The 23,373-nt window shown below is 35.6% G+C and overlaps 1 protein-coding gene across 1 annotated transcript in view; it reads left to right on the forward strand.

Annotated features, from left to right (window-relative positions):
• The first annotated feature begins 324 nt into the window (after nucleotides 1-324).
• Nucleotides 325-23,373, forward strand: part of bcl3 (BCL3 transcription coactivator) — a 29,561-nt gene continuing 6,512 nt past the window's right edge. Inside the window, exons 1-3 of the mRNA XM_056475939.1 lie at nucleotides 325-1,311; nucleotides 2,514-2,670; nucleotides 21,385-21,493. Coding sequence (XP_056331914.1) covers nucleotides 825-1,311; nucleotides 2,514-2,670; nucleotides 21,385-21,493 — 753 coding nt within the window. The 5' untranslated portion in view covers nucleotides 325-824. The remainder of the gene's footprint in view (nucleotides 1,312-2,513; nucleotides 2,671-21,384; nucleotides 21,494-23,373) is intronic.

Raw genomic sequence — 23,373 nt, forward strand, 5'->3', positions numbered from 1 at the left:
CCCCGTCGGAGATCCAGCCCGCTTCCTACCAGGCACCAGGGTGAAGAAGAAAAAAAGAAAGGAAAGCAAAACTACACACCTGTTATTCAACAGCCCGCAACACATTTAGTTACACCGACAGATGATTGCAAACGCTGACATATGTAAGACAGACTCAACGGCCAGTTCTGATCTAAAACTAATAAGATAACTAAAGTCAAATCGAAACCAATGCCGTGTTCCCGTCCGACAATAATCCTCCAAAACGAAACATTACCTCTTGTAAGACGTGTATAGGCTGATAATTGCTAAATGTAACGTATCTTAAAATGCTAAACGTTTGATCTCATCTGCACAGACCTTCAGCAGCGCGTTGCAGTCGTGTCGCAAAGGGTGGCTTGCGAGCGCAGAAAAGGGAAAACCCCGCAGTTCACTTACCCACCTACTTCCTAATTAGAGTGAATGAGAGAAGGAGACTGTGAATTTGGTTCAGATCATAGAGACAGCAGCACAGCGCAGAGGTTATCAGCATGAATGCAGCGCGTGATCACTAATAATAATAGGCTACTATTAATGCACATGACATAGCCAACTGTCATTATCTTATTATACTAGTTGCATGAGTTATTGTTTAGAATGTTAATTCAGCTCATTTTCTTCATTTAAACTTTACAATTAGACTATGAATTTAAGTCCTTCAATTAGCTGTTCCGAACGATCTCCTTGTTTAGCTACTTTAGGCAACATGAGGTGACTTTCAACTTTGGATCAAGTCAACGGAATCATCTGGCATAATGCTGCTAAAAGGATTCGTCTAGGAGCCACATATCGCCTACCTGAGTACAATGACCATGAGTGACAGTAATCACATTGCGCGATCTGGCTCACCATTGGATCTTACCAACAAGCGTGGGATCTGCGCGCAGACTGGAGACCAGCGTCGCCCAAGACAAACCCCAGAAACACAGGTGAGGTCGGCGCACAAGTTCAACGGGCACGGAGTTCATCCTAATGAATCACGGGACACTTGTGATGGCTCTGTTTCAAAGACTACCCAAACTGATGATGTGAGTGACAGGGGAAACAGGACGCGCGAGGGTCCCACGCATACCAAACCTGTGACCCCAAGCGCGAAGTGCAACAATCAGACGGACGCTGCGGGCAAGGATTCCTCATTCTCCAAGCTTCCTATCAGGAAACGTCCTTTCCCTGTGGACGTGGATCATAATCCAAGTGTTTCACATAACCAGAGTCCAAAAGTGCGGATCCCCGAGGGAACTCACAGAGACGCAGATGCGCGGCTGATATTGAACACATCTTGTACACCATATCGTAAGTTATTTGTTTAATAATTTGTTTATTTGTGTTTATTTTTAATAACCACTCATTTATAGGCTATTTAAAGACAATTGTAATTCGGCTTGTTGGTGTCATTTTGAAAGTAGCCTGTGTGTCCACTCATGTGGTGCGCGTGCGTCTGCAATACTATTGCGCAGTCATGGTCAGTCCAGTCAGCGCACATTACAGTCAACGCGAAACCACTGAGCTGATCAGCAGGATGTTTGATTCAACAGCGTACAAAACGTGTCAGTGGATTAACAGACGTAGGTGAAACTGTGGATAGTTGTAATAAAAATTTTTTTGGACAATAATATATTGTAAAATAATATTAATAATATTATTAATAATATAAAAAGATGTACTGGATTTGACACATGCACATTAAAAACTGTGCATGAAATCTAATCAAATATCCCACCCACACCCATCCAAATGTTGTTAGTCACATTTTTCTTTCTAAGTTGTCTAAAAGCTTATGTGGGTGTTATCATACTAAATAACTAAATCTGCTCACTTAATACCAGAGGCCAGTCACATAAAGTGTTTAGGCTAAAAAGTTAGCAATAGGTAGATTGGGCTAACTTTAATAAAAAATAAAAAGAAGACTGAAGACCCCTTGTGTACCTATTAGCTTGTGAAACTAGTACTTAACATAATGGTTATGTATATGCAACCAGCCCCTGATATCAAACCAAACTTTAATTAACAGATCAGTCAATTTAAAAGCTAGATGGTGGAGGTCTGTGATCATTTGATAAGCATTTATTTAAAGGGATCTCCCTGCACACCATTTGCCTAGGGCCCCCAAAACATTAAATAGACTTCTGCTCATTTACTCATGTCTAGTCTAATAATTTACTTATAACGTCCATGCTAAAAGCCATCATACATTGGCTGTAATGCAATCCGATTTCTTGGTCTTTATGAAAGCATGCTATGCGGAACGATCTTGTTTTGTCATATGTCCAAAGATTGAACCCAATTAGCAAACATATCTATTCATAACTGTCCTTAGTTGGTAAGACATAAGGAAGTAGTATTACAAGAAACTATACTTTCCACAGAAGGCAAAGGTCTTTTTTAATTTGGGTTTGCAGGCCAATGAACTCCATTGATTTATATTGGATTGAGGTGTGTGTGGTGTTGTTGAGTTTGTGAATACTAATATTTCTCTTCCTCTGGATTTAAACCAGGTTATCCTTGCATCCCTTGGCCTCAGCACTACGGCAGTCCACAGAAACCCATGCACATGCCAGTTCCTACTTTTTCACCTCCTTCACCGCTGGAGAGCACAGAACGGCTGCTCGCAGATATTGCTGCAGCGACACGTCAAGATGAAGACGGTGATACGTGAGTCCTTCTTTTTGAGACCTCAATTATTATGTAAATTCAATTCATCTTTATTTCTATAGTGCTTTTACAATGTAGATTGTGTCAAAGCAGCTTAACATAGAAGTTCTAGTAGACTGAAACTGTGTCAGTCCAGTTGAAGTTGAGTTCAGTTCAGTGTGGTTTATATTTCACTGCTGGAAGTCCAAACACTGAAGAGCAAATCCATTGATGTGCAGCTCCACAAGTCCCGAACCATGCAAGCTAATGACAAAGCAACGAGGAACAAACTTCACCAATTGACAAAAGTGAAGGGAAAAAACCTATTAAGGAAAAAAACTATCATAACTGATCATGATAAATCATCTTCCCTCAAAATTGTCATAGGGCATAGCAGTGATGTACTGTAGTATTCTTAGTATTAATGTGTAAAAACTTGGTCTGATTTATGGTTAAGTATTAGTACAGCTGACATGTACTTTTTGTTTGCCTTTTGGAAATTCCAAAAATGTTCCTAGATATGTAACTCTGGCTCTTGCTTAGTCATCCTGAACAAAAAGAAGTCTAAAAATATTCCTAAGTCATCAATCTAGTATGTTTGAAAAAATGTGGACGTGCCTTCTGTCTGTGGTTGAATCACAAGAGTCAAGATGTTAGTAGGGAGTCATTGTGACCTCGGTAACCCCTACATTTCATCAGTGTTGTTAGACTTCCTGTTCAGCAAGATCAGAGAGCCCACCAAAATCATCTTATCTGATGATCCACAGCAAAGAAAGAGATCCTCTGTTCTCTGAGAGAGAGAGGGAGAGAGCAAGAGAGAAAGGGGAGATAGCTTCTGGAGGAGGGTATTGGTATGAGTAAGACAAATTGAGAGACACTGGTTTTTCACTATTTCACGTGCTGCTGTTTCAGGGGTTGGTATATGAGTGTGGCTCTTCATGGGGATGCTAGAAATGAGCATATTTGGCTCTCTAAGGCTTTGGCACCAACACAGGCATATGTACTGGGTTACTGTAATATCTGAAGCGTCACTCAGTATGAAAATATCATTTCTCATGTGAGTGAAACTTCTCCAAATGTGACACCTGGTGTCACGCAATATTGATATCCCAGTTTAGTCAGCAACAGTCAAAAACATTTCTGGAAGCCTGAAATGCTTAGTAAGCAATCAGAGCTGATTATATGTTTGAGAGATGTGATGATATGGATGTGTATTTGTTTTACTGACTAGATATTTATTTGACTCATCCCGCCCAGCTTTATAGCAACTGTCTCATTTGTTTACTTGAAGAGATAGCAGACCCAAAAAAAGAAATACTCAGTCATTATTTACTCAGCCTCATGTGCTTCAAGGTCATAGTAGTGAAATTTGAGCAAAAGTCTCCGGTGAAAAAAGGTTGGTTGTCTATTGTTAATGGAGTAGCAATGTATTAAGCACATTGAACTCAGAAGTCACTGAAATCCAAACAATTTTTGTTGGTTAAAGTGGTTCCTAGTGACTAACTTTGTCCCATTGCAAAACCTTCAAGGGGAAATCTTTCACCTTCACTAAATTCCTGATTGTGTAGTTTCCTAATGAAAGACCCTTGACATTTCACTGAAAAATTGGAAATTTTAGACTTTTGTTAAATTCAATTTTTTGTAATTTTAAAACTTTTTAGTTTCTAATCAGGAGAGAAAATGGGTCTATGAAGTCAGTGTTTTCAATTAAGATAAAATATTGATAGCGTAAAAGCAGTCCATATGAATCAGGCCTTCTGAAGAAACATGATTATGATGATGAACAGATTTAATCTAGCCTTTTATTAATATAAAGTGCTTAGCATATATAAGTATACCATATATATATATATATATATATCACACACACACACACACACACACACATATATATATATATATATATATATATATATATATATATATATATATATATATATATATATATATATATATATATATATATGTATGTATGTATGTATGTATGTATGTATGTATGTATGTATGTATGTATGTATGTATGTATGTATGTATGTATGTATGTATATATATATATATATATATATATATATATATATATATATAATATATATATATATATATATATATATATATATATATATATATATATATATCACAAATATATGTTTTAAATTCATATTTTAATAGGAAGCTATACAATATTACATTTGTGCATATACATTAGATCAGTCAGTACTAAAGCCAAATCTGTTGCTTACAAAATAACTTGCCATAACAATCCAAAACTAGTACAGCCAAATTTATATGTTATAGAAAAATATTAAATACAAATTTAAAAAATAGGACAAATCAAGAGATGCAACAAAATGCAAAAATTTAGTTGAAATAATGTAGGCTGAACATTTTTTTTTTTTTTTTTGCAATATTTTGCTTGAATTTAGTTGTATTATCTCTCAATTTCTAAATATGTTTGGTGATTAAAATATTATTTTAATAAATATATCTGTTTAATAAATCTGTTTTGTTTAAATGCACCAAAATACATTGCCTATATTCACTGAGAAATGGATACAAATATTCATTTTCAAAATGGGGTGTACTCAGTTATGCTGAGTATGTGACCAAGGCCATGTCATAAGTGTCAATAGTTTGAAATTGAGATTTATGCATCATCAGAAAGCTGAATGAATTAGCTCTCCATTGAAGTTAGGGCAATATTTGTGAGAGATAAATCTAATGGAAAATCCAGAATCTGGGTGTTAAAAAAATGTTACATTAAGATTGCATATCGCTAATTAAAAATTGAGATGTGATATATTTACAATAGGAACAATCTGTAATAGATTCTAAAAAAGTAGATCTTCCCCAATTTCCTAGGTTATTTTTAGTGTTGCAGCATTTTGTTAAGACATTTTAAAAGGAGGTGACTTATGTTTTGCTCCTGATATTCTCACATCCGTTCAATGACACATGAAATGAGTTGTTATGATGCTCATAATTCTAAAAGATCTGAAAGATCTTAAAAAAGGATTCATTCAAACTATGTTCCCATTTTGCCAGATCTGTTTAACGTGTAATCTCAAATATAGGCTTGCCATAAACAGACTAACTTTTACAGTGTAATTTTAATGACATCATCTTTTAACATGATACCAGTAAATTGCAGAGCTTGTGCAAGCACAACCACTTCACTAAGGTCAGATTCTTCCTTAGCCACTGTTTTCTCCTCATCATTATTTTTGTTGCGTGTTTATTTTGTTACTGAGAGGAGAGCGTGCAGCACGTTAACGTATTGGTCTGAAAGTTGCTCTCAGCAGTGTGTAGGGCATCTGAACGAGTATTATAATACTGCTAAACAACAGTGGCGCAGTGGGTAGAGCTGTCGCCTCACAGCAAGAAGGTCGCTGGTTCGAGCCTTGGCTGGGTGCTATGGTTTCCCCCATAGTCCAAAGATATGCGCTGTAGGGGAATATAAATATGCGCTATAGGTAAGCTAAATTGTCCGTGGTGTATGAGTATGAATGAGAGTGTTTGGGTGTTTCCCAGTGTTGGGTTGCAGCTGGAAGGGCATCCGTGGCGTAAAACGCTGGATAAGTTGGCGGTTTATTCTGCTGTGGCGACCCCTGATGAATAAAAGACTTAGCCAAAAAGAAAATGAATGAAAAAATATTAGTTAGTTGTCTGCTGTAGTTCACTTAATGACCACCGGTGTCACTAATAACAACAGTTTCTGAATTCTGAAAGTCCTTTCAATGGATGGATAAAAAGCAAAAACATTTTGATTTCTCATGCTCATGCTTTTTTTCCATTAAAATGAATAAAGAGGCACCTCAAGCATCAAAATGATTTCACAATTTCCAAAATATATTGTAAAAGTGTTTCGCATAATTTGTTAGATATAACCGTTATTGACTTATTATGAGAAACCGACCAAAATTTTGTTACTTGAAATTGCTTATTCACCAATAGCTCTCATTAAGCACATTTCCATACATAACATTGTATGCTTATTGTTATAACACATCTTCATGCAAACCAATCACCCAGCACTGCAGGTAAACAGCATTTACAGCATGTCATAAAAAAGTAAGGAATAAAGTACATCCAGGTGGTTGTTATCGTAGGATAAAGCCCAACAGGGAATTATTCTGTGAAAACAATCACCTGGATGTGTTTTATCTTGCTTATTACACATGCAGCTACTGCCACAAGACGCAAAAATTAGACAAAAACATTGTTCTGAGCCATAATAGTTTATTAATTCTTTAATTGAAGGCAAAGCTGACAGAAGCACAAATGGAGCATACACTAACCTACGTATTATTGAGTCATAAGATGGCGCCAAACAGTGAAAAACAGCGGCATGACAGGTAATATGAACATATTTACGACAGTCGAGATTATTTGAAATTCCCAGATGATCCTGTGGTATTCATTTCAGCAATCCTGGAATGTTGCAACATTCCGAATCAAGCAATCCGAATCAAGTATTCCAGACGGCCTTGTAATAAATTTAATTTATTTCCTGGTAGTGACACCAAAAATCTAGGACGGTATGGTGGATCGGTGGTTAACACTGTCGCTTCACAGCAAGAAGGTCGCTGGCTTGAGTGAGTTGGCATTTCTGTGTGGAGTTTGCATGTTCTCCCCATATTTGCATGGTTTGCTCCTGGTGCTCTTGTTTTCCCAAAGACAAGTTTAAATGCGAGAGTGAATTAGTGTTTCCCAGTACTGGGTTGTGGCTGGAAGCGTAAAACATATGCTGGAATAGTTGGTGGTTCATTCCGCTGTGGCGACCCCTGATAAATAAGAGACTAAGCCGAAGGAAAGTGAATGAATGACACCAAAATGTAATCATTTTCATATCTAGCTCTAAATATTTTGTGCCGGTTGTTATGTTAAATCATTAAAAAGAAAGAACAGCAACTTCTCAGGGGGTAACGTATGTCTCAGTCGTTACTTCATGTGTTTTAACTTTACTCATGGCTCAAACATTTCTTAGCAGCTTTTCTGTGCATTATTATCACTGCATAATTTTGTAATTGTTTGTAAATACATCCATGCCATCTCTGAGCTGGATTAAAAATTAAATCTGTGTGAAGTCATTTCAATGGCATTTTAATGCCACACTGATTGCATTATAATTCACTTTAGATAAAAGTCAAATACATAAATCTAAAGGGGTGGAACATAGTTACAGGTACTACATTTGCTTGCAGAAAAAAGTGGCCGGTGCAGTTCTGCAGAACTCTATTTATTTTCCAGAGAAATAAGAAATTCACATGTAAGCTCAAAATAACATGCAAAGGATGAGGTGAGCTTGTTTGTGTTTTTTCCCCCTAATATAATACAATGTTTAGTTTTGTAGACTTTTGGTGGCTTTCTGTTTGGTGAGATTTTTCGACCACATTTTAACCACATTTCTTCCCTGAACTGATATGTTTGTTCGCTATGTTTTGGTTTCCAGTAGATCCCCATTTCCTGGTTTCTGTCTATTGTTTGCATGTATATCTGTCAGTCATGCTATGCAGTAAACTGCATTTGCACAAACACAAATAGAAAGACAACATTCTCTTACTTTATTTCTCTCTCACACAGTCTTTTTCGTCTCTTGTCTGTTTGCTGCCTTGGCTCTTACGTCAATGGGCCTCTCGTGCTCTCACCTTGTTTTCTTCTCAGCACTTCACAGACCCTCATTTTCGGGAAAGCCTGATGTTAGCGCGAGTCTGTTGTGCGACTGCGGTTTTTTCAGGTGTCTTTCTCTCTCTCTCTTTCATCTTTTTTCACTGCTTTGTGTGTTTGAAAATGAATGGGCTCAAAAACCCAAACATCCGCTCCTCACTTCCTCCTTTACCGCTTTTTCTCTGTCGCTTATCAGTCACTCTCTCTCTCTTTCACTCTGTACTGTAAGCTTACATCCCTGTGCCATTTCTTCTCTTTGCACAAACTTTTTATCCTGCTTCCTCCTGTTTTATAATCTGCACATTTGTATGGAGCATCATAAAGTTGCATGACAGGTCATATTCATGCTTTGATAGGATAGTTAATCATTTATTCAACTTTGTACAATTGCAAACTTCTCAATTTACTTTGAGAAACTAAAAAGAAGAATGTTTGAAATATGTCTGTATTTTTTTTCATTACTATCAAAGTCAATGGAGTCCAATTTATGTCTACCTTCAAATATACTTAGTGTTGTTTTTATGCAAATTTTCTACCCAATCATGTTTAATAAGCCGGTAAACTAGAGAATCATGTTGATGTGTTTACCTAACCATCACCTGGATGATGCAACGGCAGCCAAATTGCGCCAGACCGCACACCACACAACAGCTGATTGGTGGAGAGGAGACAATGAGTGATGAAGCCAATTATCATATCGGAATGGTTAGGAGGCCATGATGGACAGAGGCCAGTGGGCAAATATGATCAGGTTGCTTGGGTTAAACCCTTACTTTTTTTTTCGAAGGACATCTTGGGATTTTTAATGATAACAGGTCAGGACCTGGGTTTAACGTCTTATCCGAAAGACGGCGCTTACTGGGCAGTATAGAGTCCTTATAAATATAGTGGAGCGTTAGGACACACATAGATCGCAGGTTGAGTGCCCCCTGCTGGTCTCATTAACAACACCTCCAGCAGCAACCTAGCAACCTCCAATGTGGTCACCCATCCAGGTACTGACCGGACGCAGCCCTGCTTAGCTTCAGTGGGTGACCATGTGAGAGTAATGTATGAACGGCTTAAGCAAAAGACAAGACAATGATAGTTTGATTTTTGTCACTTGCACTTTTTTCACCCAGAATGTAAACATGTTAACAAGCTTTCTGTAAGTTTATTGAAGTGCACATTTGTGATATGTGCCAGGAAAATGTCGTTACTCTAGATTTATTCACATCCAGACACAGCAAATGTTTAGCAGTAAGTAAAGTCAAATTCTTTCCTGAGCAAAAATATTCTAAAAATTAAATTGTTCTTTTCTCGTCCAGCAGAAGTAGAAGTCCTACAATCAAAAATCAAAGTGTTGCCTATACGTGCCATAATTTTCCCACCGACAGGTTTCAATACTCTGGATTTAATGATTTCTTTAACATGAAGACTTGCAAAAACAAATTAAATAATAGAGTTAGTAATACTCTAGCGTAGCCTGTAATTTCATAAAAACTTGTGCTTCCAAACGTAATCTTAGTGCTAACTTTAATGTCTACTGAGCGTGCATCATAAATTTCGCACTTAAAAAAATAAAATTCAAAAGCCCAATTTTTTTCTGTGCTTGTAATACATATGCAAATTACATGTGCGCTTTGAACTATTTTGCTGTACTTTGTTGGTCCACAAGGTGTCAACGCTCAACTGCTGACACCTTGTGGACAAAAAATGTGATAAAACAACAACAAATTACTGAAGATGGCAAAATAGTACAATGCCTATATTAAAAGTGTACATGCGTGAGGGGATTGAAATATTTCAGCAACTCAAGTTGAAAATTTTATTTTATTTTATTGCTCATAAAGTGTGGAGAGAAAAGCTGCAGATGTTGGGTAAGAAAGTTTCTTTCTGCTGTGGATGTTTCAACCACCTCTGTTTGTGCATGCTATCAAATGGAGTATGCTTTGAAAGGCTGTATACCTACTGCCGCATTTATGTGAAAGTCCATTTAAGTCAAATAATTTCACTCTGCGGCTATCTTAGCTACGCAAATCTTAGCCTCTTGGCCACGCAAATGCAGCTGCAATCACTTTGAATGCGATAACATCTAATTATCAAATTCTTGTTTGCCAAGCTTATAATGAAATTTCATATTTGGAATCAGCAATTAAATTTAACAACTGACTCAAATTTGGTTTATAAACATTCGAATCATGACAAAAGCAGACAAATTCACGACACTGGCCTCCTTTGTGGCTGTTTCCGAAATACTGCTCTATTTTAACGATCTAGGCAAAAAGTCTAAAGCACGTGGCGCAAAAGCATTAAGGGTGTGTCCGAATCAACTTTTGCTATTTTAAGGACAGAAAAATATGGTTTGCGCCGCGATGCATGATCTAACAGGGTTGTGCTTATTCTCTTAATGAGTTATGGATGTGTTTTGAGCATAAAGTGCACTAAACCAATCAGAGTCTCATCTCCCATTCCCTTTAAGATTCAGTTGCGTCATATGATAAAGAACGAGCCTCCTCCATTCGGCCTCTTTACTTTCTCTTTATTATACTCTTACACTTTACTTTACTCCTTTACTTTCGTGGATAAGGAAACGGTGTTGTACGCACTCCACTGAAGACATCTATTAGCCTACATGTTTAATTAAGTTTGTTAAATGTAAAGATTTGTTTCAAAAGTATTTCTATATTTTGTTTACATTTTCAGCAAACTAAATGAACAATAATAACTAAGTGTGGTCAAAAAACTGAGTTATATCCAAACACACGTCCTATTCCTATGCCTCATATGGTGATGCATACGATTCCCAAAAACCAGACAGGTGGACAAATCTAAACTTGTTTTAATTAAAACAAATATAAATATTGATATAAAAAATAATACTGCTAATAATATTAACATGAAAATAAAAATGCTAATTGTCATGAATAAACTGAAAAAAGTCCCCCGGACATGAAGAAGACATGGAGGTAGTGTTTTTTATATCCATGTAGTGAATAATAATTTTTGTAACATTTTAATCCATTAAATTTTTTTCATATGTAAAGATATTTGTGTATTGCTGTACATCCTGCGTGTATTAAGTGTTTGAACCTGCATGAGTGCATAACTAACGTGCTCTGCACTAGACTTTAGACCAGCTTTTACTTGATCAATGGCGCAGTCTAGTTCAGTTCCTCAAAATAGCAAACATGCCAAAAGTTACCTCCTTTATAGGCCAGCACACCCATGAGTCCACAAAGTGGTGCAAATAGATTTGCTATTTAAACAATGTGGTGCAAAACGAGAAAATTAGAGTTGTGCAGGTCTGAAAATAGCAACAAATCGCGCCAAACACGTTTTGCAATCTACTGCTACGGGTGTAAGATAGGGCCCAGTAAGTATGTCAATCGAACTACCAAAATAATGAACAATAATCATCCTCTGTCATCATTAAAAGTCTTTTTGCACTGGTCTTTTATGGTATTTTTTCTCCAAAAGGAAAATTTACCCCCAAAAAATGACAACGACCTCATTGTTTATAAGTTTGTGGCCTTTCAAGTGGTTGCGGTCATGTGATTTACGTTTGAAAGGCAGAGGTATGAATTCGTTAGAAATAAAAAAGTCAGATGGGAAAGACTGTATCTTGCGTTCACTTGCAACACCAGAGAACATTTATTTTCAAATGTGGAGTTTCAAGCTTTATGTAGGCTTACTGTATTTTTCATGTATGTGAGGTAAGTATTCGCTGAGATTCAAATGCATTGAATTCAAATGCACAATGAAGCTGCAGAAATTGTCGTGAAGAACATACGTCTGGACCAAGGCCCTCCCCGCAGAATTGTCAGTCTATATTTGGTCGATGATTGGTCCTTTATTAGAAAGTGGGGCTTCTTTCCTAGAGTGTCTATACTGACCATTGCACTTTTCCCCATTCATAATTATATTTAGTGACATGTCTTGTATTTTCTATAGACCCTGTTTATGCTAAGGCGCACATAGAAAACGAAATGTACACTTTGGGCATAACCTGTATTTTGAACCACTGAGTTTCATCCTACGCACAAAAACAACTCTTCAAAATTTATTCTTTTGTGCTTTGCATAAGAACGAAAGTCCCATTGGCTTGTACGCATACCTGTATTCATTCTCTTACTCAAGCAGCACACAATGTTAGTGATCATATTCAGTGCAGTGTAAGTCACTTTGGATAAACGAGTCTGCCAAAGGTAGACTTTAAGGTTAAGCGTGTGATCTGAAGGCTGTTTTCAGTTCTCATAACTATTAACGAGAAATGTAGTGCCTTAACACGGGGTTACTGACCTTGGATGCAGGGGTTTTATCTTCTGTATACCTGTGAGAATTTTTATAAAAGTGGTTGCATGTCATGTGGGCTCAGGCTGTTTACGTGTTTGAGTTTGTTTGCTACAGAAGCAGGCCTGTGTGTGACAGGGGATGTTAGAGGTTTGTGTTTCTGGGCTGTACAGGATGCCACACATGCGCCACTGCACCGCCATGAGCCCTTCATCTCATTCTGATCATGTTCAGGTTCTTACGTCAGTCTCAGCTTAGGCCTTATCTGGGGCTGTGGTCTAACTAACTCTCAGTCACTTCCAGGAACCAAGATAGTTTCAAGTGTTGAAAACAGAGAGAGAAACTATTCTGACCGGCAGTGTAAGTGACAGCAAATTCAGTGATCAGATGTGTGATGATGAGATTATACAATAAATACCCAGGGGAAAAAAATGTTTAATCAGTATTATTTACAATATTTTTTTATCATGGGACTGTTTATTCAAAGCTTTTTTTAAATTATTTATTTATATATCCCTTTGCAGATTAAATAAAAAGTTTCACCTCTTGATCTATTAATATATGCACTGAATCAGTGTTTATATATATATATATATATATATATATATATATATATATATATATATATATATATATATATATATATATATATATATATATATTAATTTTTTTTTTTTTTTTTTTTTTTTTTTTTTTTTGGTGAGATAGATGGGGGACATAGTTTATTAAATAGCTTTGAAATAAAGTTGCATTTAAGCCTGGTTTACAGTATCAACAATATAGTAACAAAATAATTCATAAAAAATGTATCATGGTGTTTATATTGCATGGGCATTAAAGGGCACCTATGATGAAGATCAACTTTTGGGAGCTGTTTGGACAGAACTGTATGTTGTTATAGTGTGTCCACAGTCATTGCGGTGATAGAAACACATTAAGTCTCTTTTTAAAAATGTCTTGATGTTAAATAAGGATCCAAATCATTCCCATTTTGAGACCCACTGCACGTAGAAGTGCGGTTTTCCTTGCGCACCAAATTTATTGACTGCCGCATATTCACATGACTCCATAGTAACGTGTAGAATCATGTCAACAAGACAGGACGCAAACCAACTGGGATTAAAAGATCTGTTCAGCTCACTGTGATCATCTGCACCTCAAGAATAAGTTTTACTAGTTTAAACATTTTTTAAAAACAGTGCATGTTTGTAATAAAGACAGTAAAATTGCTACGTAATTCATCACCACAGCCACATAGTGTCAGTACAATTATAAAAGAAGATGCTTCAATCCCGGTTCGTGCACTTAAATCAGGTTTATTTTGTACATTAACATAACACATTTCCATACAGCAGTGGATAGTAACATGTGTCCTGTCACACTTGCCATGCAAAAACAGTGCAAAGCTAAACTTGTGTGTGTGTGCATGTGCATTTGAACTTTATAATGACATTGTGTGTGACTCATCGTTTCAATAAGGTTTGAATTAACTCCACAACAAATACATTAAATAACCACTGGGAAAGTTGTTACTGTAGTAAGGGAGATCTGCTTCATTCTTGTCTGTCACTGTGCTGTTTATCTATGTAAAGCCTACGGCTATGACACTCACGTAGGGAATGGTGGGCGGGGAGAACCAGCTTTGAAGACACAGGAAATAAAAGCAGCTACAATGCCATAACAGCTCAAATTTCCCAGATTTAAAAAGGTATTAAAAATAAGCTGATGGGTATTTTGAGCTGAAACTTTAAATACTTTAGACACATTCTGGAGATGCAAAAGACTTATCTTAAATCTCGAAAAAGTGTTAAAGTAGGTGCCCTTTAATGTAATACTTAGTTTTACTGACTTGATTTATTTCTAAATGGAAAACAAAATGTTACAAACATTATTACAGAAATGTTGTTTGTTATAATTTTCGTTTCTTCAAGTAGCCTAATCGTGAAGTTGTGCTGCTTCATATTTTTTTTAAACTGTGATGCAGCTTTTTAACATTAAAAGTGTCTTAAACATTAATTAGCATTTAAAAATGTTTAAAATAGAAAAAATAAATAAATAAAAATAACAATAATAATACTAATAATAATGATAATAATAATGTCTAAAATATATTGCTATTGCATGGTATTTTTTTATCGCATAATTACAAAACAATGTTTGACCATCACTGAGTTAGATTTCCATTTGCCTGGAAAAGCTCCTGAAAAAAATCTAAAATGTATTAAAATAGATAAAACATTGTAGTATATGTGAGTTGAATACGCTAAATTGGCCGCAGTGTGTGTGTGTGTGTGTGTGTGTGTGTGTGTGTGTGTGTGTGTGTGTGTGTGTGTGTGAATGAAAGAGTGTATGGGTGTTTTGTAAATGAGTGTAAGTTTATTATATATTTTGTATATATATATATTTTGTAGTCATAATTTATATGAAACATTGACAGATTCACATGTTCATATGCATGCTTAGTGAATGAGACCCACTGGTTCAGCTAATTCACGATGGACCTGATTCTGAAAATTGAATGAAAAATTTGCTTTATTTTTTTAAAGCTTATGTTTCTAATAAGAAACTACATCTGTGTACAAGTCTGTGCAGTTGACGTTATTTACTGTAAGCAACCATAATAATAATAACACCTCAAAGCCACTAGCAAATTACTCAAAGTTTTGACGTCACAGCTGCAACACTTTATAATGAGGTTGACTGTAGTTTCTGTTTTATGTTGACTTTAAAGATTCTTGTACTATATTAATGTAAACGCAGGTAAAGATCTGTTCATTTTGCATAGCTATTTTTAATTTTGATGCTGAAATGCAAAGAAAATTCAGTTGCCCGTTATCCTTTAGTGTGGTCTTTGCACTGACTTGTTCTGTGTAATCTTGCAATCTTCAGACTTGATAAAGACTCCTTGATTAACAAAACAGAGTCTTTCTCAGTAGGGCTGAACACATGGCCCTGACGGCAGAACTGAAAAACGCATGAGATTTCCTGAAGTACACTGATGCTGACTTCACTTACAGGAAAGGAGGCAAAAAAATGAAAGAATTAAGCTACTAAAAAACTCTTCTCCTTTTTTTATCAGAACTAAGGAAGAGAGAAACAAATTTGGCAGTTCATTGAGGCAGGTCATAGCTGGAGTCAGGCCAGCTCATGTTCGTTTTGAGTAAATGGCTTTTCTCTTCCTCTTTTGGATTGAAGCTTCTTGGAGGACTTTGTATTTATGGTGACTCCAAATACAAACAGAATGTCATATTTCAAAAGGTTATTTGGTGTGGCATGTGAATTTAATAAATATATGTTTTTATATATGCCGCTGGAAAAAAATGTAAAGGCCTTGTTGTGGAACATGACAGTGAAAATTCCAAGTGTTTTTATTTGTTGTGACTAAAAATCAAAGGTTTTCCACTATGTAATTTAACACTTAGTTAAGGAACACTTCACTTTTTAAAAAATAGGCACATTTTACAAGCCCCCTAGAGTTAAACTGTTGAGTTTTCCCATTATTGAAATCATTTAGCCGATCAGGGATGTGTTTCCCAAACAACAACATAACTATGGAGCCAGATCAGTCTCAAAAACAATACATTTACAAAATAATAATTCATACATCCACAACACAAATCACATTTACAAATTCAATTTGTCAGATCAAAACACAATTCGTATATACACAAATCCAATTTGTAAAATAAAACATGATTCAAAAATACACAAATCCATTTAGTAAATTCTAAACATGATTAAAAAATACTAAACCCAATTCGTAAAATCAAAACACAATTCAAAAATGCACAAATCCAGTTCATAAAAAATCAAAACACATTTCAAAAATACACAAATCCAATTCGTAAAATCAAAACACGATTCAAAAATACACACATCCAATTCGTAAAATCAAAACACGATTCAAAAATACACACATCCAATTCGTAAAATCAAAACACAATTCAAAAATACACAAATCCAATTCGTAAAATCAAAACACGATTCAAAAATACACAAATCCAATTCGTAAAATCAAAACACAATTAAAAAATGCACAAATCCAATTCGTAAAATCAAAACACAATTCAAAAATGCACAAATCCAGTTCGTAAAATCAAAACACATTTCAAAAATACACAAATCCAATTCATTAATTCAAAACACAATTCAAAAATGCACAAATCCAGTTCGTAAAATCAAAACATGATTCAAAAATACACATATCCAATTCGTAAATTCAAAACACAATTCAAAAATGCACATATCCAATTCATAAATTCAAAACACAATTCAAAAATATAAAAATCCAATTTGTATAATCAAAACATGATTCAAAACTGCACAAATTCTATTCGTAAAATCAAAACACGATTCAAAAATGCACAAATTCTATTCGTAAAATCAAAACACGATTCAAAAATGCACAAATTCTATTCGTAAAATCAAAACACGATTCAAAAATGCACAAATCCAATTCATAAAATCAAAACACAATTCAAAAATACACAAATCCAATTCGTATAATCAAAACACGATTCAAAAATGCACAAATTCTATTCATAAAATCAAAACACAATTCAAAAATGCACAAATTCTACTCGTAAAATCAAAACACGATTCAAAAATGCACAAATTCTATTCGTAAAATCAAAACACGATTCAAAAATGCACAAATCCTATTCGGAAAGTCAAAACACGAATCAAAAATATTCGAATCAAATTTGTAAATTCAAAACACGATTCAAAACTGCACAAAATTAGTTCGGAAATTCAAAACACAATTCATAATATACACAAATCTGATTCATTGGGCGCAAATATTTATGATTTTTACTTGGGAATCCTCTGTTTCCCAAAACAGTACTTGCTCTGTTGCAGATCCGTTGGATGAACCACATTAGTTATAATGTAAAACGTCCATAATGACGCTCTTAACGGGGTGAAGTAACAACTTTTCTAGAGAAAATCTGCATGAAATAACTTTTTTTAGGCATAAATTATATATTGTTTTACATGCACACACATTTAAAAAAAAAAATCCAATATTAGTTTTGGCAAAAACATGCATTTGTTTTCAATGAAAACGGCACAAATAGAGCTGCATTCAAAATGGCATAAATGGTTTCAGAGTGCACCACAAAAAAATCTGAAGTTCTGTAAAAAAAAAACGGAAAGAAAATTACATGTGAGAGAGATGTCTTTAAGCATTTTTATTAATCATTCAAAGTGGATGTTGGATTGTTCGAAAGGAATTGGGCATAGTTGAATAACTTGGAATAGAACACAAACAATATGCTTTTAACTACAGCTCTAGAGTTGTAGTTGTAACCACAAACATTTGTGACGTAATTTGCGAATGTTCGTTGGAACGACCGATTTGGGGAAACACCAAATCACTAAAATATAACTGTATCAACGGAACTTAGTTGGTTAACAAGGGTTTTCGTAAACGCACCACAGGTCTGGCAGGAGTAATTAGTTACTTTTTTGCAAATTTGACAGTAGCTTATTTCAAAATTGTAAGAAATTGAGAATTTTAATTGGTCTAATTATTTTTCCAAAGCTCTCTCTATATTTATGAATAGTATATTATTTTATATTGACATATCTTTTTCTGTATAAATACTCTAAATGATAGGATTAATATTTTATTTGAACACACATTATCAGAATCACTATAAAAGCAAAAAATACAAAACACATATATATTTATGGCAAATCCAGAAAACTGATATTAATTTTGCCTTAATATCCCTGAGCTGATCCACTTTTTGACTTTTTTCTCTCTGCTTCATTTATTAAACTTGTCACAATGGAATAACCAACATGAGGCAATTGCAATGGCCCATAGTAGGACAATATTTACATTTATATCACTTGGAATATGATTCAGCACCATCATACAACATTATTTGCTCTCCCTCTGTCTGTTCCGGCTTCTTTCTTCCCACAGTGACTCAATATACGACTCAAAAGAGGATATAAACAATGTTCTTCTCTGTTCCCTTTTTTCTCTATCCCTCTTTCATTTGTCCCGCTGTTACAGTGTGACTTCCCATCAGGCCCTGTTGACATTCTTACCACATTCCTGTGTGCTAAAAAAACTGGTTGTTTTTAAACCAAATTTGGGTAAAAAAATGGACAAAGCCTATGAAATGAAATGAAACCTCAATTACGTGTTGAACCCTACATTTGTGTCAGAAATAAATGTATAAAAGGTGTCACAGGGATGGTACATTTTAAAAGGATACAACTCTTTAGGTACTAATATGTACACTTTGGTATTAATATGTACCTGTAATGTACCGATATAGGCTCTTCGGGCTCTTTGGGTACCTTTATTTCTGAGAGTGTGGGATGAAGCAAGTCAGCATTTGTCGACATATGAACAAGCAACATTGATGCCTGCATTAATAGCAACCCTAAGTGTTAGACCTGCTCATGGTGCAAATAACATTTGATCCCCGCTAAAGCATGTCAGAACAAGATGTGTGGGGGTCTGTCTTTAAATGGTGGAAAATAGTTTGCACTGATCTGTATCTTAAATAATAATAATAATGAATATAAAAAGTTAGTAAAAATATATACATTTGAGCATGCCCCTATAATTGTTCATAACATTAGCAATCCATGATCATGTCCAACAGGCTATATTCAGTCAGTGGTCTGAGTCTGGCAGATCTAGCTGACCGATAGGGATGCAAACTTGTCACCGTTCAGCGAAATTCACCATTTTATATAAAAAAAATAAGTTGTCTGTTAAAAAAAGCCCATTACTGGTTAGAATTTAATAATTTTCGATAAAACAATATAAATTTAAATAAGCTTTCTAAATACTAAATGAGATGTAAGTGAATTACACATACATACAGTATATACACTCACCGGCCACTTTATTAGGTACACCTTACTAGTACCGCTTTGGACCTCCTTTTGCCTTCAGAACTGCCTTAATCCTTCAAGGCATAGATTCAACAAGGTACTGGAAATATTCTTCAGAGATTTTGGTCCATATTGACATGATAGCATCACACAGTTGCTGCAGATTTGTCAGCTGCACATCAATGATGCGAATCTCCCATTCCACCACATCCCAAAGGTGCTCTATTGGATTGAGGTCTGAGATAATCGTGCTTTATGACATGGCGCATTATCTTGCTGGAAGTAGCCATCAGAAGGTAGGTACACTGTGATCATAAAGGGATGGACTTGGTCAGCAACAATACTCGGGTAGGCTGTGGCGTTGACACGATGCTCAATTGGTACTAATGGGCCCAAAGTGTGCCAAGGAAATATCCCCAACACCATTACACCACCACCAGCAGCTTGAACTATTGATACAAGGCAGGATGGATCCATGCTTTCACATTGGCCCAAAATTCTGACCCTGCCATCCAAATGTTGCAGCAGAAATCAAGACTTATCAGACAAGGCAACATTTTTGCAATCTTCTATTGTCCAATTTTGGTGAGCCTGTGCAAAGTGTAGCCTCAGTAGCCTGTCACTTCTTAGCTGACAGGAGTGGCACCCGGTGTGGTCTTCTGCTGTTGTAGCCCATTCGCCTCAAGGTTGGACGTGTTTTGTGTTCAGAGATGCTCTTCTGCATACCTCAGTTGTAATGAGTGGTTATTTGAGTTACTGTTGCCTTTCTATCAGCTCAAACCAGTCTGGCCATTCTCCACTGACCTCTGGCATCAACAAGGCATTTGCACCCACAGAACTGCCACTCACTGGATATTTTCTCTTTTTCTGACCATTCTCTGTAAACCCTGGAGATGGTTGTGTTGAGTTTCTGAAATACTCAGACCAGCCTGGCATCAACAACCATGCCACGTTCAAAGTCACTTAAATCACCTTTCTTCCCCATTCTGATGCTCGGTTTGAACTGCAGCAGATCGTCTTGACCTCGTCTAAATTCCTAAAAGCATTGAGTTGCTGTCATGTGATTAGAAATGTGCGTCAACGAGCAGTTGGACAGTTGTACCTAATAAAGTGGCCGGGGTGAGTGTATATCTGTGTGTGTGTGTCTGAAACATTTCATATAAATAAACATTTTTATTTATTTTATAAAATAGTCTGTGTATAATTTGCACACTGCTGCTAAAAATATTGTCTTGCATGCTCATAAATCAAACATTTTTTATGTAACTTTCATCATTCATTGACCTTTCAGCACTTGGCAGCTTTTTAATATAGTTTTGCATATTACAAGGATCAGCTTCTAAGCAAATACTGCTTTCTTCATATAGGTTGTGAACCTACCATGCTTGTATTTGATGTCAGCAAAAATGTTCTTTGTAATTTTCTTTGGGTTTCATGGGAAGTTCTGCTAGAGGAGTCTGCAAAGCACAGAAAGCCCCTAATGCAACTGTAAATATAATGATAATTAGTATTCAAAACAGAAAGAACGGTGCCATTGTCCCTGAGGGCAGGAAGTGACTTCAAACCAAAGTAGCTGTTACTGGAAGCAGATTTAGAAAGAAAGAAAAAAAACACATCGTATAAAACATTTCATGAAGAGTCCCTGTCTCTTTCTCACACAGTGTTTTCTTCCTGTTCCCAAACTTTGACTTGAACGCTCTCATCTCAGAGAGACTTTCTGTGAAATGATAGGGAGATAAGCATTTCCCTGTACTCACCGAGAGTGTAAAGATGAGTCATACACACCACTGTTTGCAAACCTCAGGTGAACGGTCATTCAGTTACCTTTTGAACTGAATAGCTGACCGTGCAGGTTGAATGTTGATGCATTTTATCATTATGCATGTTGATTTTGCTGTGTGTCTAAGTAAATAATGCATATGTTTGCATTTGCAGGCCTCTTCACATCGCTGTGGTCCAGGAGAACAGGGCGTTGGTTGTTTGGCTGATTGAACTATTTCGATGGGGCCATAAAGACCTTGACATTTACAATAACCTACGACAGGTAAAGTATAAACAATACAAGCAAACTTCAGGAGGGTGGCATTAATTAAGTAATGCATTAGGTATCAGAAACACCACTTTTACAGTATTTATTCAGTTGGATCGATCAGTGAACTTGTATGTGGGCCTCAGGGTAACTGAAATCATTCAGATTAGTAAATTTAATAATGCATTATTAAATAATATTAGTAAGTTGTTAAATAAAATGAATCCTATTATTTATAAATGTAAATCAACTGAAATACTTAACATAATTGTACAATTCTGACGTTTTTTTTACAATAACACTGACTAATAAATATTATATTGTGAATATACATATTAAATATTAATTACATGATGTATTGTGAATGAACAAATAACTGATACATTATATTTATTATTTATAAATAATAATAGTGATCATTTTATTATTATTATTACTATTAGTAACATATAAATATTTTCTTTAATATATTTACATATTTAACCAATTAATAATAGTAGTATTAATAATAATAATAATAATACTAATAATAGTAATAATACAATTATTACTATTATTAATAATAATATTTATAAATGATAAATATAATTGATCAGTATATAATTATACAATATATCAATGTATAATGACTAATATTACAATTATATAATTATCATGGTTATTATACAAAAATTTTTAGATACTAAATATGTTGTCATAATGTCATCATATAAATTAAAATAATACTTTTTAATGTAAGTATTAAATATTAATAATTTACACTAGTTTGTGTTACTTACTGCAACCCTACACTGATATGTATCTAGTAGAAAAGAAGTGAATTAATGCTGGTGATTGCTGCATTAGAGAATTTACTGCACAAAGAACACCAAAGAACTCTTGTCCCTGTGGGGCACATGTTAGTTTACTGTACTTTCCACAAATGTCTTATTACCTGTCACATGATACTTTTGGAAAGCAGCAGGAAATTGCTCCTAGTGCTCTGTTTTTCTAAGAAGGAGCCATGGTAATGCTCGTGGTTATTATATAGGTGTTCTCCTGGCCACCAGAACACACTCAAACCTGTATCCTCTGCTTTATCTCACTCCCATGTGTCAGCAAACCTGTCGGACTGTTCCCAGGCTTTCACTTCCTCTTCTAGTAGCATTAACCCATACTGCCACCAGCCACATTATCAATTACCGCCATTGCATGTCTAGGCAGACCTCAGAAATCACCTCAAATTCGTGTTAAGGTTTCACTTGACGTGCAGACGCACTTTTTTCACACACACAAACACGAACGCTTGTAGATTCACAGGCAGCCGGCAGTTACCAGAAGCTGCGCGCATGTCTTCGCCGCCGGCTGAAACTTGTTTCTGTCAGATTGTTGAGGTTAACTCTTGTGTTATATCCTGTACTCAATTCTTATTTCCCCAGAAATGTAAACTGCATATAAACATGCCTTCAAAGGCTTTTCTTGGAGTTCTGAGTAACTTTTTGTCGCAACCATGGTTGAAAATTATTGTTTTGCCAATTGCAAATCTGAGATTAAATCTAGTGATTGATGCGAAATAAAAAAGACAGGCACGACTGACTGGCGCGGTACTGAGGAAAGTGTTACTACAGCTGTCACTATTACTACAACCAGAACATTGTATGTGCCCGAATGACTTCTCTGTCTCGGCGACTCTCTTTTGTTAATCTTGTCCTCCCACATCTTTTCATGACACACTGACAATGACGTTTAAAGTGCAGGAGTGTGTGTGTGTGTGTGTGCGCATATCTAATGTGTTTTCATGATAGGCGTTGCGTATTGCCAGTCAAGCAAGACTGCAGCCGATGGCTTGTTTGCATGGCTTCTCTGTAAATGTATAGTGTATAGGAGTGTGTATTTTTTATATACTAGAATAAGCG

The sequence above is a fragment of the Danio aesculapii genome, chromosome 16 (genome assembly GCF_903798145.1).
Source record: "Danio aesculapii chromosome 16, fDanAes4.1, whole genome shotgun sequence".
Classification (NCBI taxonomy): Eukaryota; Metazoa; Chordata; class Actinopteri; order Cypriniformes; family Danionidae; genus Danio; species Danio aesculapii.